The sequence below is a fragment of the Penicillium griseofulvum genome, assembly GCF_001561935.1.
Source record: "Penicillium griseofulvum strain PG3 chromosome Unknown contig_91, whole genome shotgun sequence".
NCBI lineage: Eukaryota > Fungi > Ascomycota > Eurotiomycetes > Eurotiales > Aspergillaceae > Penicillium > Penicillium griseofulvum.
In genome coordinates, this window is record NW_024467450.1 from 960025 (window position 1) to 978557 (window position 18533).

Here is an 18533-nt window from a genome sequence, read left to right on the forward strand (position 1 = left end):
GGTGAGTGAGTTATGTACAGTTAATAGTGGGGTGTTGCCCGGGTGAGAGATAGGCGCCGCTTTTATGGTCCACAGGTTTGAATACTGGAGTAGCATATATGTATCTTATGTATTTAGGAGTCTTCTATTCTCCAATATCCTACAAGTTGCCAAACACTGCTATCCCGGACACAACTATATGGACTTGATGACTCAGTAGTGACTCTCAGTGAATTCGAATAACCATTAAACTGCCCCTATTGAAGTGTCATTGCTGCCCGATCAATCACAGAAATGGAGTGAGACAGATCGCCATTTGGGGGTATCCACAAAGGTTGTCTTGACCAAAATCTCCGTCGCCGAAATGGGTTTGTCAAAGATATCAATCTTCTTATGGCCTATACTTGTTCCATTTGAAACAAGCTTGAAAGGTATATCCGCGGCATCGGCATTCGTATTGTCAGCGATCTTTGCATGTACCTGGTATGACCGAATCACTTGGCCATTCGTTTGATCCTCCATCAACACAATGCGGTCAATGTCGGTGGGCTTGTCAAGCTTGATGGTATACTCGCCCTTTTTATTGGATGAGTGCGCAGCATTACCTGCGACAGGCTTGCTATAACACGAGCTGATAAAATCACCTAGTTGCTCGTAAAGGGCTGCGTGCTCCTTTGGAATAGCCCCGCTGCGATCAGGAGAGAGGTCCAACTCGAGCATACAGTTTCGCCCGACAGTCTTATGGTAGACGTCGATCATCTCTTCAATAGGCCTTAACGGTTGATCAACGCCGAAGAACCAGCGACCCTCGGTTTGCAAGGTGGTGTCACACTCGGCGGGACAGAAATATGGGCTCGTGGGATCTCCGCCATCATTCGTCAGACCACTGTAACAGTCAATTTAGTTTTCAATATAACTCAAATAATTGATTTGCGTACGTGGACCAATTTTCCTCGGGGGCTTCCCCAGTTTCGGTTCCGATCCATCGAACTAGAATGAATGTAAGAGCGCTAGTCTACCCCGAGGGAGTCCAAATGAAAATTACCTGGATTAGCCGATACACAAGTCCCTCCCGTGTCACATCCATTGAAAATCACTGCTTGAGGCTGGGTTTCCTTCAAGAGGGTCTCAATCTTATCTTTCTGGGAGCTGCTGTAACCTCCATCAAACCAGATCTGTAAGGGTCGGAATGGCAAAACAATTAGCAATGAGAATCTGCATTGCCAACGGCTCACTCATACCTCAGTCAAGTCCCCATGGCCCTTCCACAATTCACTCAATTGGTTATAGACAATTTGGTCGTATGTACCATTCGTGATATTGACTTGACCTGGAGCCCAAGTGCCGGGGCGAACATCTGAATTCTGCACATTCAGATAATTGTTCACCACAACGCTGTAATAGAACCCATGCCCAAGGTTGTACTTTTTGGCTGAGTCCACAAAGCTCTTGACAATATCCTGACCATGAACCGGCGACTGGGCGATTGTATAGTCGTATGGGACGGTCTTGTTTTCCCGGTCTTGGAAAGTCACTTCACTCGGCCATATGGCAAATCCGCAGTTATGCTTGGCGACAAGGGTGGCATATTTTGCGCCCAGGGAAACAGCTGAGTCCATCCACCCATCGGTATTTATCGAGGTTGGGTCAAACAGGTCTATGTCAGGAACAAGGTCGGGGACCTTGTTACAGCCATCAATGTCGAGATAGGTTGCTATCTCAAAGTGAATGAGAACTCCAATTTCTTTCTCTTGGAAAGCTAATTGCTCCTTTGTTGGGAGTGCAATCTTCGAACCATCGATCGGAGAAATGCGGAACTTGGGCTGGTAGGAGCCGGCCAATGCGCCTGTTGCCGCGCATATGCCGGTCAATATATGGTTGGTGGATCTCATGATCTGACAAGGAATGAGGGACTGTTAGATCCGGTTGATATTCTGTCGAGATCATGGCTGACACTGTCGGCCGCATTATATATGAAGCCCTTGGTGATGCAACATAACAAACATATTCCTACGGTGGTATGAAGAATAGAGGTTAGAGCGGGGAAGAAACCACTTCAAGAGATCAACATCAGTCACGCCATTTGCTTGAATGTTGAAGTTGCACCCTTCGGCCGCATCAGGGGGCTGTTTAGTTGCCAATGGGCAAATAGAGATCGTGTCTTGATTATGCGGAGCTTATCTTTTGAGTGTTTGTTGTTGATCTTTCCCTTCAAAGATTAGCCTGATGGACGTAAATGCATATGCGCAAGAAACAAAAATAAATTCATATGTTACCATTCCCAAAATCTCAATATATCCAATGCGGGGTAACTATATACAAGTTGTAACGTCACACTGGTCAATATTCTAGAGCATGGCTGCCTCTACCGTTTGAGGACAACAATCTATTGCTTGTGGTTAATATAAACTATTTGGTGGCGACCGTCGGTGTCCTACTACCGTCTGATCTTACGTCTTTTGCGAACGCCTCTCGACTTTTCACTATTTGATCAGCGATGTACGATGTAACCATTCATTTCTATATATTTTGGCCATATTGCAGTTCGAAAATGTAGCCCCAGCCCTGCCTAACAGCCTGCGATGGAATTGGCTGACTCCCCGGCTCTTACGCCTATTAGTGTCTTCGGCCGTTTATGGTTAAAATTGATATAACAACAATTACAAGCTCTTGGCAGCTTAACGAAGACGACGATGCTATAACAAACATAAATTAAAAAAATACAGTACATAGACAAATGTGCACATCCGGATATCCATTCCAAAGCCTATTACTCACTGCGTCATAATTAATAACACAACTCATATGCCCACCAGCTCAACGCCGCTCGGAAGTTGCCATCTCTTCAGCTGCAATGTCTTTCAATGATATTCTTCCTCCGGCTACACGGAGATACAAATATGAGGGGTACGATCAATGTCTTGCGATTATGGAACAAGAGTCCGAGAGATTGGAACGTGAGGAAGATGCGCTCGGATGCGCATATAACCCCTATTTCATTATGGATATTGACGAACGCTCCTTCCTTGAGTGTTTTGTAAATTCGGGAGAAAATCTATTGACACTGTCGTGGGAAATCTACGATTATGTCTCTCAATCTGCTCTACTGAAAATGGAGTCTTCAACCCACGCCGTCACCATTGGCGCGTTCAACACCATCTTCTCTGCCTGGGCTAGAAGAGTGGATTATCCCCTTCTTGACCCTACAACTACGGGAAACGTCCGCGGCGAGACCCGAATCAAGAAAGCCGATATCTCTTGGAGCCCACAAAATATGCCCTGCCGATCGGCTAAGTGGCCAACTTTCGTTGGCGAGGTTGCGTGGTCGGAGCGTCGCTCCAAACTTCAAGAAGATATGAAGTTCTGGTTGGATAATTCAGGTAGTTCCGTCAATGCCGCTATCACCATCAGTCTGTCACGCAGTAAAATAATGGTGGAGAGCTGGGAAAGGTCCGACGGCAGCCCTCCATCACCCAACCAGAAGATTGAAATTCTGCGACAACCCCGGCCCGGTCGCCCTAAGGTCAATGGCCATCTACAAATAAAATTTTCGGATGTGTTCCTACGAGAGAAGAGGAACGGGGAGATCGATTTCATTCTGACGGAAAGAGATATGAACGAGCTTGCACGTCACATCTGGGGTCAAGACAATCGCACAACTCGCAAGAAACAGATCGGCAGGACCTGATGAAGAAAAAGGGAGTTTTTCATACAATCCGAATTTATGCACTATATTTCAAGATGGTTTTTAGGACTTAGCTTCTCATTTAATGCCAATGAACTATTCAGTGAGAATCATCTATTAGTAAAAAAGTATTTGCTGGACTGTAAAACTTATACTAAGCATTGATGCGGCCCTGTGATGTCTTTCCAGTGGTATTTCAAGTGGTCTTCTAAGATATCATTCTGTGTAGATGCCTTGTCAAGCTTATAGGTCGACTAGTCGCCAGCAAGAAAGGCGGAAAAATTCTTTTGTGCAACGGACTTTTCTGGAGTATAACCTTTGAACCTTTGACTAGGAAAGGTTGCATCTTTATCGGATGAAATCCTCCCAAAGGCTGCGAAGAATATTTAGATATCTCATGCACTCCCTGCAACGGCCGTGACATTACATCGTTGATGCTGTACGGATCACTTAGTAAGAGGAATTCGAAACAAGGTTTTGATTCACACACCGACATAAAAATAGAGCATATCAAGCTTGCAGCAGCGGCCACATATACGCAGATAAAGCTTTTACCCAAAAGTTAGCATGCCATCCATTACAAACCGAACACAATCCAAACTTACATATTGTGCCATGCAGAGACGATAACCACAAGCGCCTGCTCACGCAGATTCTCAGACAGTGATACAAGCAGCTTGCTGCTAGTCCCAGAGACAATCTGCCTGACCTGAGATTCGGGGTAATCAGGGAGTAGGGCGAATAGGCCATTAGATGCAACATTGACGAACACAGCGCCGCTAATAGATAAGCCGAAAGTAAGACCGCTTAGTTGAGCTGTAAAATTTGTGTTAACTTGTAATTTGATAGAGCAGAGAAGAAACGAACCGAGTAACATGAGGGTCAGCCCATTAGATGCTTCGCCTGGTTCCACAACAGCTTGGATGACTGCGAAAGCTGCCTGCGTGTACGCACCAGCCCCAAGACCTAGCACAATTTGGAGGCCATACATAACACCTGATGGGGTGTCGATATTGACAATGGTAGCTGTAGATGCGGGTGTAAGCATGTGATTAAAGAAAGCGAGTACCCTGCAGATGACTTACACATCAGAACAGCTGGGATGATGGCAATTATGCTGCCTCCTAGATACCAAGGTTTATAATAGCCGAAATGAGACATCATAGCCCCGCTAGTTGGGATAGTGGCGATTAGCAGGAATATAAACGGGAGTAGACGGACGGCGGATTTGATCGCGTTGTCTCCTTGTGTGAACTGAAAATAGATAGGGATATAATAGACACTAATGTAGGACACAGCACCGACTGCCGCACAGGAGATAAAAAGCAGGACTGGCTCCCTTTGGACAAAAAGGTGGATTGGTAAAATGCGTGTCTCAACTGAGGTGGCGAAGTTGAAGCCCTGTTGTAAGCCGAATATAATCCAGAGAACACCGGAGACAACAAATAACGCAATAATCTGCCCACTATTCCATGGATAAAGTGTTCCACCGAAATTGATGGCCATGACCAAAGTCGTAAATGACCCAATGCTGAGTATGGTGCCCACCCAGTCGAAGGTGGCTAGCTTATCCCACCGCGATACCCCTGGTAGTGCGTCGTTGGATGGAATGACGAAGAAATATGTTGGCAATAAGATAGCACCAAACAGTAGGTTGATGTAGAATGCCCAGCGCCAGGTGTACAGCTCAAAGGCGCCGCCGACAACAGGACCCAGCACAGTCCCTAGACCCCATACCAAGCCACTAGGATATATTTAGTGTATAATAACTCGATCTGACAAAGTATAGACTTACCTCAGGCTTAGATATTTAGGCCGCTCTTGACTAGTGGTGTTCATGGAAATCAGAGCAAGTAGGCCGAAATACATTCCGTTTCCGCCTGCTCCAGCGAAGACCCGGCCGATGATCTCGGCGTCCATCGTTGGCGCTCCACCACATAACGCAGAGGCTGCCATAAACACAACAGTGGACACAATAAACACCCATTTGGCATCAAAGATCGAGTATAGCTTCCCAAACGGAAGTGCCATTGCCGTTCCTCCAATCATGAACCTATGTAGAGCGAAGCTTGTCAGCAGCGATGTTGATGGCATTTGCATCCAACACGTACCCCACTGATAGCCATGGCAAATCTTCGACGGCGTTAAAGTCGTTAACGATTTTCTTTTAGAACCGAACAGACAGTGATTAGTATGCAATCCTTGACTTGAGGGGAGAGGGTAATGAGCCTACCGGAGCAATGTTGGCAACAATTGTATTGTCTAGAGAGTAGACAAAGATTGCCGTCAGGGTGCTGAACAGAAAGGTAAACCACTAATGCAGTTAGGCATTCAATTCCTTGATGGTGGGCCTAAAGTGAACAAACAAACCTTTAGGCCGGTGATATGCCGCTTTTCCTGCGATTCTAGTGACAAATCGCTCGGAGCGACCTTTTCAGTGTCCTGGAGGAGTTCTGTGCCTAACGACATAGATACTTTAGACATGATGAATTAAACGGACTGAACCTGGCGGAATACACGTAGGAGGAAACAATACGGCTAATATATTACGATATTGTAGGCATGCTAGCAGTCATTTGTCAACTCGGGGCAACTTCCCCGACAAATGGAACTGAAATGCAAAATGTCCCATTTTAACTGGGCAGAAATGAATCCCGGAGATTAACATTCTACAAAAGTTGCCGACTCTATAACGGAGACTTATAGTTCGGTAGATCTACCCGCCGACCCTGGACGATCCACGACTTATGTACCTGGAAAAGTCTCCGCCTCATTTTTATGATAATAAAAGCACCAAGAAGGTCTCACAATGACTATGTCACAATAAAGGCTCCCTTAAACTGGACTCGTTCCAATCCCATATCAATCGTCCAAAGATGATTACATATATTAGGGTTCCCACAAAAGCTAGCCGGCCTTGAAGAACATATCTCCAGTGAAAATGGACGGACTAAAATGATCCCAGGCCCAATATACGAGCTATCCCTACCTGGGTGTTGGGCAGCATGCGTTCAGTGCAAAAGCCAGAGTTCATGCAAATTCGTGACAAAAGTACCTTTTCTGTAGAACCATCATATAAAAATGGCACTCGGCATCAGATTTTCCATGAAATCATCGTATTACCCAACCGCGATATAGTATAAGCAGGAAATAAATGTAGCTCTAGAATATATGTTATTGAGAACGACTACCCACACACTCCCGCTAAGCTACTTCGGGTATGTCTGAACCAGCCCCCAGGGCCGTCGTAATTATTATGGTATCCTCGTCGTATTCCAAGGTTCTGACACCCTTTATGTGACTTGTGAATGACCATGGACAAGTCTCTTCAGCGTCTATATCCATGGAGTGATGGGACGTTGAAACTGTAGGTTGAGTAGTATTGAATTGTATGAACAATGCGCATCAGCAAGTAAATGTACATTCTAAATCTATCATGGATATGTATGTAATCTGTAAGGATATACCGCAAACACCAAAATGAAAGACAGTCGCCTACGCATTGGATGCACAGGAGAACGGTTTTTGTGCAGCCTGCGCATTCATCCGAATGCTCGTTCCTGTGGCCCAAAGACCCATTCCACACTAATTCGTTAGTATCAAATTGTCGTGGATCACAAAGTAGAAAACTTACAATCAGGCAACAGAGGGCAACAAGAAAGATGTTGAGTACTGTCAGGGCGATTTTTCGTTTGCTTGCAAGGTACTGTCCGCGGTTCATATGCAACCAAAATAGGCCCTCCAGACCGAATGAAAACCAGCTGCAGAATGCTGCCGCGATCATGTTGAGTAGATCGTTAAACACAGGGATGGCGAGTGCGATCAACCACGCGATAACCCACATGACGAAAGTAATCAGCACCCAAGTGCCATAAGAACGGAAAGACCTCTCGCTCATCTTGTGTGTGCCACGGAACAGCCGCACGTAAATGCACTTTGCGCCGACATGGCAAATGACCACTCCAGCAATGACAATAGTACCGATAGAGATGCCAAATGCAACTTTCGAAACGACTTCACTTGCACTCAAAAGGGCGGGGCTGAGGACATTCGGCCCGGCGAATCGGTAGATAACAAGGGCAGTAACGAGATACAGCGATGTGTCCGTTGCCTGGAAGGCAATCAACGCTTTGGGGTAGTCACGTGGATCTTCCAGCTCTGACTGGAAGCTGAAAAATGACATATGGCCGGAATAAGCGAGGACAATGTTAAGAGTAGCGGAGAAGCCGTTCATCAAAGTTGGGTGGGTAATAGCGTATGCTCTGGGATCGGGTGCTTCAATACCAACCGCGATCATGGTGATCATCACAGCGGTGAAGATTGATAGCGAGGCTAATAGTTGTTAGTTTAGTTTCAACAGAAAAGAGAAAAGATTTCTGCCATACAAATAATTCCCAGATACGAAACTTCCTCCATACGCCTTGAGAGGGTCAGGACAAAGCAGAGAATGGTTCCCACCAGAGCGAAAATGATGGTACAGGCACCGTGGTTAGTAAGAGTGTTCATCATGATAGAGAATGTCAAGACATGAGCGCCCATAAGAAAAATAAAACAGATAACCTGCGCGAGTCCAAAGATCTCGCGACCCCAGGCGCCAAATAAGATCTCTGCGGCATCTGACATGTTGTGAATCTGAGGGTGTCGCAATTTGAATTGGCCGACGACATATCCAGTGTAGGTCGTCAAAGCTCCGATCCCAACAATAATGATACAGCCACTGCCAGGATTAGCACGAGTTATAAAAGTTCAGGGAAGTTCTCATCCGACGTACGGAACCAAACCCAAGACTGCCATCGAGGATGGGAGGGAGAGAACTCCCAATGAGACAGACTGAGCAATCATCACTGTTGGCTGTTTAGCTATAGTCCATGATTGACTTTTAATGTAACTGGGATATATTACAAATTGCACAGTTCCTGAACAGAAATATGATTAGCTTCCATGCATTGGCTTGCTGCGAAGTCTGCAACTTACCACCACTTCATACTCCTGTAACGCACCCCACCAACAACTTCGCCAGCAAATGGATCTTGGGACTTCTCTGGATCCATGACTTTCTCCATATCTTTCTCCATATCTTTCTCCATGGTGGTATTGTTAAAGGGTTGGTTGCAAGTTGATGTTGACTCATTACCGACGATGATCTCCCAAGAAATCTCTGACTCCCATGGCCCCACTATTTCCTTGTCTGGGGAAGACAAGGACTAGACAGGCAGAGTGTAGCAATGATTGAAAAATGCAAGTAAAGCTGAGATATTGAGTGTAATATTCGAAATATATGAAACGAGGATGATCTTTTTATGTACTGATTTTTCACGCGTGCAGGTGGAGAGAGGACGGCCTCTACAGGCGTACTTGACCCTGTGCCTGGATAATGTCTTGCATCACATTAAAGGACATCAAAAACCCCAGATTCTTGGATACTTCTTCCCCGCATTATGTGGAGTGTATCTGGAATGGATTAGCTCTAGTTTCTATAAAAAATTTGACGTCTTCGAAGGAGCATGTAACATGAGTTCCTGTTCCGTCCCAGTTCCGGGCCCACTCTCTGTGTCTGAAGCAACCTCTGCGTAGATATAATTGAGCAAGAAGCCTGATACTAAGAATATCGTTCTCTATAAACGCTATATAAACTTAATATCTGACTATATAATTTTAACATTGCTTGTAGTAAGTGCTGCTCAAATAGATTTCAGCTGTAAAATCAATATGCCGATCTCCCCGGAAGCGGATATTTTCTTCCGTATTCCGTCCGGTTTACCCGATCGAAAGAAAAGCTTTTACTTCGAAATCATGTGATATAGTCACATGATGTCTCCCCACCATATCTGGTATCGGAGCTCAGCCACGTGGACGGTGTGGTCGCCTTCGCTGCTTAATGCTAAATTCAAAATGAGTGTTGCTCCACGAATATTTGGAGAGTCAATCATTGCGAAGGGATCTATGATGTGACGACAAGGTATCCCGGGACTTGCCTCAACCAGCAACGCTTCACCAGGGCCGCTTCAAACACTTACGATGACGGTGAGACTATTGGCACTGGACCCATGGCTGGGAGGAGGATTTGAACGAGCCAAGGGATCCTCGCCGTATTCATATTCATATTTTCTTTCCGACAAAGAAAAGAGACAAGGAGCTTTTATTTGGTTGTCGGGCAGTGCCTTCCAACTGGATGGAGTTTTGTCTGAACGCGACCACCTATCCGTAAGACTTTGCTCTTCTTCCCAAAGTACCTCATAGAGCAAAAAGGAAGCCGAGCGTTCAATAAGGGCTGTCACTTTAGCCTACATATTATGTAACTAGTCAGCATAAGAGATAGTTAATATTCATCATGGACGAGATAGCTGTCGGTTTGAAGTTAGTAATTTATTTCACTCAGAAGCTCAAATTAAACCTAGAAGGCCGGAGCATCTGGCGTCGGGGAATTTCCTTCTGGTGTAGTGAACCAACCCGTTTAGCGACAATAAATATCAACAACATTAGATGTGGTAAAAGGTCTGGTTGACTTAACTTAGTTTGATTATCCGCCAAATACCTCGGGCTTATCCATGGAGTCTTCCTACAGACTCTAAGCTATAGTTACGGACTTTGTGTGCTTAGATACGTCCTCCTGACCTCATATCATTAGGCGGTGGATCTCGAGACTCGACTGATCTGCAGGTGCCCGTGGAAATGGGCATTGTTGGCTATTTATATGTCACTGTGGCGTTGTATCACTCGAAATGTGCACGGGCACCAAACCTTGTCAATGTGGCGTGGGTGTCCGGGACCTTGAGAGAATATGGAAGATCTTCACATACATACATAGATATAATGAAGGTTTGTGATTAAATTCAGAAACCAGCTTTGACATAGAGGTTCCGGTTCTGTATAGGGACAGTTAATAATCCCAACCAAAAATCCACTCCGGTTTCACCAGTAGATGGGAACCGCCTGAAATAGCTGAAGGGAGGAAGGATAGCACAACGGTAACTTAATATTTAGATGGTAGTAGTCTTAGATGTGTGACTTACCAGGAACTGACACCCCTGTAGAAGGCAAAACTTCCCTGCAAGAAGAATTACTTTGATATTCATCCATTTACTGATTGTCTAAGTAAACTCCAAACAATAGCACATCATAAGGCAATTAAAGCAAGACTTGTACAGATAGCTATATCTATGAGTGAATTTATTCTCAAAAGGGGAAAGTAGTAAGATAAGCCCAGACCTTGTATACTTGTCCATTCTAATGTATTCTACATTTGTAGACGGAGTAAACGTATACATTGGAAGAAGTCAAAGTCAAATATTCTGTTTTTTGATTGGTAAATGAACTCATCAAATAACCAAAAAGGGCATAGTAGCAATCCTGGCTAGACATATAATGGGCACTTGTCCCTTCTTTTCCTTCTTCCAATCTTCCTTCCTCCAACCATCCTATCCACAACTAACTGCATCTATCAGTATCACCCATCTGCTTTATTCTTATTGTTGCATGATTTGATGATAATAACTGCATTTACTGAGCTTGAAAGGTGAAGAACGTAAGCCATCTTAGCAGAGGGACCAGTCAGAAGTGGCTGCAAAAATACTGAGGTGACGGCCGAGTGGCCGAGTAAAACTTTGAAAACGTCGACGAAGACGTTATGGACACCGAGCGAGTGGGAAACTTGATCACACTCAGCATACAAGTTTGCCATTTTGCTGCAGGTTTTGGGCTTGCAGTGAAACGTGGCTCGCACCGACACGATAGAGAGAGCTAGTGGTCTCGAAAACCATTAGAGACTACGATACCAATCCTAGCTGAGATTCTGCTAGACGCCTGTCTGCAATGAAGCGAGCCTAACTACCAGCGATATTGACTTACGACGACCTCGACTTGCAACGACCCCGACCCGACCTCGACCCCGACCTCAACCACGACCTCGAACCGACCGGTCTTCATGGAAGACCGGGGTCTCCTGGGACAGCGAGCACGTCCCAGGGGATCCAACAGCCGCGAGCTTGGACCTCTACGTGGTGCTGTTGACTAGTAGCCTTTTGGTGAAGCCAACGCAAGCTCAAACCCCTCTCCACTTTACTTTCTCCATGCAATATCATGCTACTTCTGAATAACCAGTTCTTGGAATAAATAGTCAAGATTGAATACCATCCTACCACTCGGATACCCATAGATTAGCCTGGTTATCTAGATGCTGCCCAAAGAATAGAGGTCGAACTTGGCTTAGCCTATATTATCCATTGATATATACTGGTGGGCCAATCCTTGGGTACTAAGGTTATTCTCATGTGATATATGGAGAATCACCCTCCGCCGTCCCCTAGCTTCCCGATGCATCCGATAAAAAGTCGCCACTATTGAAGTTCAATTAATATCAATATACTTGCCAGCTCTGAAGGGACGCTAATGCATGCAGGCGCTAAACACTTTTTTGACGGTAATACTAATACCATTCATTAGTAATAATCAATTTCCAGTATGTAGGATGCTTCTTTTTCTGTATTTAATTAATTGTATTTTCCTCGTAATAGTACTATACTGATTATTGTGGCGTGCATGCATTAGCGTCCCTTCTTGCCCTAGCTGGCATAGTAGCATATTAATTCCAATTGAATTTCATACATGTTTCTCTACAGTCTAAAACAAAGCACATACGACCATAGGGTGTGGAAAACAGGGCTTCCCGTCCGCTCAGCCGTACTTAAGCCACACGCCGGTGAGTTAGTAGTTGGGTGGGTGACCACCAGCGAATCCTCACTGTTGTATGTTTTTTAGTTTGTTTATGGTTCTATTGTTAGTGTTATGTGGTTTAGAGTAACAGCGAGGGAGCCTTTTATGTGACCATAAAAAAATTTGAACATCTCAGGTACTTGCACGCAGCCGAAAAGAACCTATCTACCTATCGATCTAGTATTTATCTAATGAATCACATTGCTCACACGAACACTCCGGTCTAAACCTGCTGCCATCATATCAAAGTGCAAACTCGCACCGTGATACTTTCCCCTTAATATACGTACTCAAAATTCGGGTTTTGTGCATCGGTAAGATCAGCGAAAGCAGTGGCATCAGCCAAAAGCTCAGCCTCGCCTCCTCTCTCCCGCAATTCCTCGCGCATCTTCTCCTTTCGTTTGTTCTCCCAAATAAAGGCAAAGCGGAATACGAAGAAAAGCGCGAGCTCAAGGCAGTTGGCAACTAACAAAGAGCCAATACCCAGGGGGTATGCGGGTGCTTGCTCGGATTTGTAAAAGAAGGGACTAGCGATGTTGCCGACGCATGCTCCAAACCAGATCATACCAGATACGATCATTTTCTTGGATTGCCCACCAGTGTTGGACGTAACGAGGGAAAGAGATATCACAAATGAGGCTTGGTATGATCCGGTGAGATAGCTGGACATTAAAGATCGATTAGTTACTGTTTCTTAAACCGAAGAGTCAGCTAGATAGACTTACAAGCAGATCAGTCGACCGACGTATGCATTTTCGGGGGCAAGCAAGAAACCGAGGGCACCCGCAATCGTCGGGATCATGAACAGTGCGCAGACCAGAGTCCGGCTATTCTTTGGCATGTATTGGTTGGCATATCCTCCGAGCACAATCCAAATTACCACGATCACTCCCTGGGGTATACCGAGAAGTGCCGTATTGAGTGTATCGAACCCAAGACCTTGGATGACCAAAGTGGAGAAATTGGATATTCCGCCGTTTGGGACGTTGGCAAGGAATCCCAAAAGGGTAAATAGCCACGTCTTATAATCGAGAAACGCCTCTTTGACCTGACCCCAGTTAACTTTCCGCCCCTCAATACCGGTCTGATTAGATCGCAATCGCGCAATCATCAAGAGCTTCTCTTCACGATTAAAGCCCCAAAATGTCGCTGGCGAGTTAGGCAACAGCAAATCGATTGCAATTCCCCAGGCAGCACAGACAGCACCGATGATGAGAAACTCATAGCGCCAAGATTGAAGACCACCTTTGATATTACCGATTCCGTAACCTAGAGAATCGAGATCACAGTAAGTATTTGCTATTTAATTCCGCGCAATATTCAATGAAGCATACCGATAAGACCGCCACCAGCAACACCGATGCCATTCCATAGATAGTATGCCGAAATACGCCATGGTTGCTCGGCACGGGTATAGTATGTAGAGACGACGAGCATGAACGCAGGGTCAGCAATAGCCTCAAATGCGCCAGAAATAATTCTGAGTGCCGCAAGCGCCGCGAAGTTCTGCGATGCCGCTTCGCACATGAGAAGCACGCCCCACATGAAGATGTTGAAGGCGAGATACCAAGCCATCCGGCTCCGTTGCATGAGGAGATTAGAAGGGATTGCCCAAAACAGCCATCCAAAGTAGAAAATACTTGACAACCACGAGTATTGTGAACCGGATAAATGGAGGTCATCTTTGATGCCAAAGATCGCTGCGTAGGAAAGTGTCGTCTTGTCGACATACTATTTGAGACAGGTGGTGTTAGCCGTGGCCTAAAAAGAGCGCGCCTGAAGACAGCCAACGTACATAAAAGAAATAGCATATGCCAAGAAGTGGAAGGAGGCGTATGTCAAGCTTTCGTTTCAACCTCTTTTCGGCTTCTTTGTTGATAGACTCATCATTTGGATACCTCTGAATTGCTTCAAGATATAGTTCGTTGTCTTCTCCTTGATTTATTTTGTTTGCTACCGAAACCTTGAGGTTCTCCTCTATGTGTTGGACATCATTTCCACTCTGAGGCTTCAGTGTCTCTGGGAGGGGTTCTTTCTTGTCCCCCATAATGAAATTTCCAGATTCAAGATCGATGCTTCAGTGATGCAATTAGTGGAAGCAGTACCGAAGAAGAATTATTATTTAACAGTAATTGTGCTCTGTATATAGGATAACTCTAGCTTAGAAAGGCGGCAATCGGCAATCAAAATTGGGCACAATCACCATTGGTGGAATAAATTTTGCGGGGATGTCAATCTACTGGGGTAACTCTGCTTCACTATATACACTATAATAAAAAGGACTATGTCTGTATGCAACATAGACTACTTGACAGCTTACATATTTCATGAGTCCACTGTGTTTATGCCGACTATGACAAAGATAGTAAATAATCGTGACGATGAGAGCAGAATAGCGAAAAGAAAATTATCACAGTAGGGTTTCGAGCCGTAGCAAAGTCGGACAATCTCCGATGATTGATGGCAACCGGGGCTACAATATAAAGCAGACGGGGTATCGGCTTGCCATTCCTGGCTCGAAGTCCTCAGGTTAAGTACATATTACTGGTTTATCGGCATGTATACCTTAGTATACGAATGTGGGATTGCTATAGGCGGCCACAACGTGGTGGAGATATCTCGAACTGGTAAGTCTGCGGTTAGAACCTCCGCAGTTTCCAGTTGTAGGCCTGGAGCAGATGTGTGGGGTTGGAAGGAGCGTGGGGGCGGGGATTCGCTTCCCCGGGCGATGTTCATTACCGAAATAATATATAGTACATAGGTAGTGTACGGAGTAATGATTGTCAGGCAACCGCTTCCTGCTACAACATCCCCAACCTTTTCCTTAATTGGCAACAGAGATCGGCATATGAATTTGCCCTTTAGGCGTTTGTGCCGCCAAAATCACATGACCTGATACCCATAGTATTGAGCGGTCAACATGATCCAGATTGTCAGAGGACCTTAACAAGGTCACCGGATTTTCAGATGAGGAGATTGCCTTGTAGTGTGCTCAACTCACATTTTCTTAGCAGAAAGTTAGTAATCTAGCCACCATATGTGCCCCCTGCAGGGCCTTGGGGGTACCTGTCCACTGAACAAGTGCCCGGGGCTGGGACTCGCCAAGGAACTTCTTTAACCCAACACCGGGGGGTTTGGGTTTCTTGGCAAAGACTCGGTAGAGGCTTATTTCCTCCAATCTTTTAAACCAACAGGTGACGATGTTATGTTCAGGTTTAGCTGAGGAGTTGCGTATAGGCCATGTCGTTTGTTGCAGGGCGAAATCTGATACTGGTGATGGACCACTCGATTGCTAATGGCGTTGACAGCTGGGATGAAAAATGTGGTGACTGGTGAGATGTATGTGGCCGATCTTCGTAGATAGCAGATGTTTGGTGGTAAGTAGCATCTCGTGTGACCGTTTCAAAGATATTGAGTTACCGTTCTGAGTGAAAGAAGAAAAAGCGAGAGGCAGGTAGGATTCGGGTTCTTTTGACCCTTGTGATGTGTGGGGTATCAGTTGATCGCTAGTTGAATGGAATATTCACTCGAATCTTAGAAATTGGCAAGGCTTAGCAATATCAAGCTATAAGAGAGGCATAAAAATTAAAGTGAATGTATTTTCGGTATAAATGTGGTCAAATTTCGGTGACATACCGGTGATCATCACGATCGTCAGTTTCTTAAGTCTTATACAACATAGTTTTCTATAGATATTCCAGAAATCACAAGAAATCACAAGAAATCACATGCGATTTAATTTAATTTAATTTCACCCAAATTTCTCGGAAAACCAACCGATTCATCATATTTTCACACGTGCACACTAAATTAGGTCGGCCCATAAATTACCTTCCGATATCTAAACCGCCCACCGAAAGTTGATCCCATCTCCGAGATTTCGCTCTTCACTGTACCTGCACTAATCCTAAACAGCTGTCGTGAATCATGGGGCCTAATCAAAGTTGTGAATCAAATAGACTATGCATAAAAAACGATCTGCAAGCTGAACGACGTGGGCTGCCCTTTGGGCATGATTGGCCCTGGTTTCACTTCGTATCCGAATATGTTATGCTTATGGTACCTGCCCCGAGACATACATATGTATGAGATTATATATATAGAGGTACACCATGGAGGTTTTTTGACACAGACCTGAGATTTCAGATTCTTTGAATCAATTACATTCTGGGATCATGGCTGGGATTTGGTCACTCAAGTTGCTGCCATTTATGGCTGGCTGCGCCTTTGCTGGTGTCCAGTATCCTGAGATTCCGACAGACTTGACTACGCCATTCCAGCAGCGATTGGCAGTCTATGGCCCTGATGGTAAGACCGCTGGATATAGTGAATTTGAATGAGGACTAACTTAATCGTCTCTAGCTGTATCTGTCGGTTGGAACACCTTTGCACAGCTGAAGCAAAGTTGCGTGCATTATGGCTTGTCGGAAAAAAACCTAAACACCAAAGCTTGTTCATCCTCATCGACTACCTACGACCCTTCACGAACGTGGTCGAATGTCGCCATCCTCACCGGCCTGACCCCAGCGACAACCTACTACTATAAGATTGAGTCCACCAACTCGACTGTAGGCCATTTCCTCAGCCCTCGCACACCAGGTGACAAAACTCCCTTCAATATGGATGTGGTCATTGACCTGGGTGTTTACGGCAAAGACGGCTACACAAGCAAAAGCGCCAAAAAGGACACCATTCCAGTCGTTGAGCCAGAACTAAACCACACCACAATTGGTCGCCTCGCAAAAACAGTAGATGACTACGAGCTTATCATCCACCCTGGAGATTTTGCATACGCAGATGACTGGTATCTCAAATTCGCAAACCTGTTCGATGGCAAAGAAGCATATGAGTCCATTATCGAGCAATTCTACGATCAACTTGCACCAATCGCAGGACGAAAACTCTACATGGCCAGCCCAGGAAACCACGAAGCTGTCTGCTCAGAGATTCCATACTTGAACGGCCTCTGCCCCAAAGGCCAAAAGAACTTCACCGAGTTCATGCATCGATATGAGAAAACCATGCCCCAACCTTTTGTTTCCTCATCATCCAACCCGACGGCGCAAAATCTGGCCCGCAAGGCCCGCGACCTTTCGAACCCACCCTTCTGGTATTCCTTCGAATACGGCATGGCCCACGTCGTTATGATCGACACCGAAACAGACTTCCCTAACGCACCAAGTGGTCAAGATGGCTCTGCCAAGCTGAATGGCGGACCCTTTGGCGCTCCCGATCAGCAGATCGAGTTCCTCAAGGCTGATCTCGCTTCCGTCGACCGGTCTGTTACGCCCTGGGTGATTGTGGCCGGACACAGACCGTGGTACTCGACTGGAAGATCGAAGAACATCTGTGGTCCCTGCCAAGAGGCGTTTGAGGGCCTGTTCAACCAGTACGGAGTTGACCTTGGTGTTTTTGGTCATGTGCACAACTCGCAGCGATTTGCGCCTGTTGTTAATGGTGTTGCCGATCCCAACGGTATGAATGACCCCAAGGCGCCCATGTATATTGTTACTGGGGGCGCGGGTAATATTGAGGGTCTGAGCTCTGTTGGCAGTAAGCCTGCCTATACGGAGTTTGCGTATGACGAGGACTATAGCTACAGTACGATAAGGTTTTTGGATGAGCAGCACTTACAGGTTGATTTTGTGAGGTCTTCTACTGGAGAGATCGTGGATTCTAGTACTTTGTTTAAGAAACACGCGACAGATTTTGTCGAGCAGTGATAGAAGATTGGGGGTTAAGAGATATCTCATCTGTATAATCAAATAGTGTGGGTTTCGTTTTCATAATTGGTTAAATGGGATAAATAATATCTACCAGAAAGGATATATGCAACATCTGCTATTAAACCTATCGAGTTTCGAGAGAATGATATTGCTGTGATATCATTCCTGCTGTTTGCTATGCTGTTTACACTGCCCCTGGTGGCATAATGAATACATGACTCGGCTTTCAAGGTTCTTTTCAATATTTTGTAATATTTCTAGCACTAACACAGATACGTTGTGTGGAGGCCTGGTCATGTAAAAAGGAAGAAAAAAACAGCATTATATATTTTTAGAGAAAACAATTTGTGCAGGAAGGACAGAAATAAAAAAATAAAAGACAGAAAGACCGAACCTCCATTAATGCCAACATTTCTCCGATATCCACAAAA

General features: G+C 45.3%; 6 protein-coding genes across 6 annotated transcripts; 2 read left to right on the forward strand and 4 right to left on the reverse strand.

Annotated features, from left to right (window-relative positions):
* Positions 1–261: 261 nt before the first annotated feature.
* Positions 262–1871, reverse strand: PGRI_066540 (Glycoside hydrolase, family 29; the record flags this gene model as incomplete). The annotated part of the gene is made up of 4 exons (XM_040794368.1): positions 262–865; positions 918–969; positions 1025–1154; positions 1221–1871. The coding sequence occupies 4 exons, from the start codon at positions 1869–1871 to the stop codon at positions 262–264; spliced, it is 1437 nt and encodes a 478-aa protein (XP_040649618.1).
* A 962-nt stretch (positions 1872–2833) lies between these two features.
* On the forward strand, positions 2834–3667 carry PGRI_066550 (uncharacterized protein; the record flags this gene model as incomplete). The annotated part of the gene is made up of 1 exon (XM_040794369.1): positions 2834–3667. The coding sequence occupies one exon, from the start codon at positions 2834–2836 to the stop codon at positions 3665–3667; it is 834 nt and encodes a 277-aa protein (XP_040649619.1).
* Positions 3668–4059: 392 nt separating this feature from the next.
* PGRI_066560 (Major facilitator superfamily domain, general substrate transporter) lies at positions 4060–6148 on the reverse strand (the record flags this gene model as incomplete). The annotated part of the gene is made up of 9 exons (XM_040794370.1): positions 4060–4101; positions 4155–4212; positions 4270–4480; positions 4532–4690; positions 4750–5408; positions 5460–5717; positions 5776–5828; positions 5898–5978; positions 6035–6148. The coding sequence occupies 9 exons, from the start codon at positions 6146–6148 to the stop codon at positions 4060–4062; spliced, it is 1635 nt and encodes a 544-aa protein (XP_040649620.1).
* A 1011-nt stretch (positions 6149–7159) lies between these two features.
* On the reverse strand, positions 7160–8751 carry PGRI_066570 (Amino acid transporter, transmembrane; the record flags this gene model as incomplete). Its single annotated transcript, XM_040794371.1, has 6 exons — positions 7160–7249; positions 7299–7996; positions 8050–8381; positions 8436–8508; positions 8567–8580; positions 8639–8751. The coding sequence occupies 6 exons, from the start codon at positions 8749–8751 to the stop codon at positions 7160–7162; spliced, it is 1320 nt and encodes a 439-aa protein (XP_040649621.1).
* A 3902-nt stretch (positions 8752–12653) lies between these two features.
* PGRI_066580 (Major facilitator superfamily domain, general substrate transporter) lies at positions 12654–14423 on the reverse strand (the record flags this gene model as incomplete). Its single annotated transcript, XM_040794372.1, has 4 exons — positions 12654–13038; positions 13102–13645; positions 13711–14107; positions 14172–14423. The coding sequence occupies 4 exons, from the start codon at positions 14421–14423 to the stop codon at positions 12654–12656; spliced, it is 1578 nt and encodes a 525-aa protein (XP_040649622.1).
* A 2164-nt stretch (positions 14424–16587) lies between these two features.
* PGRI_066590 (purple acid phosphatase family protein) lies at positions 16588–18099 on the forward strand (the record flags this gene model as incomplete). Its single annotated transcript, XM_040794373.1, has 2 exons — positions 16588–16684; positions 16739–18099. 2 exons carry the CDS (start codon positions 16588–16590, stop codon positions 18097–18099), a joined length of 1458 nt encoding a protein of 485 aa, XP_040649623.1.
* Positions 18100–18533: the final 434 nt, after the last annotated feature.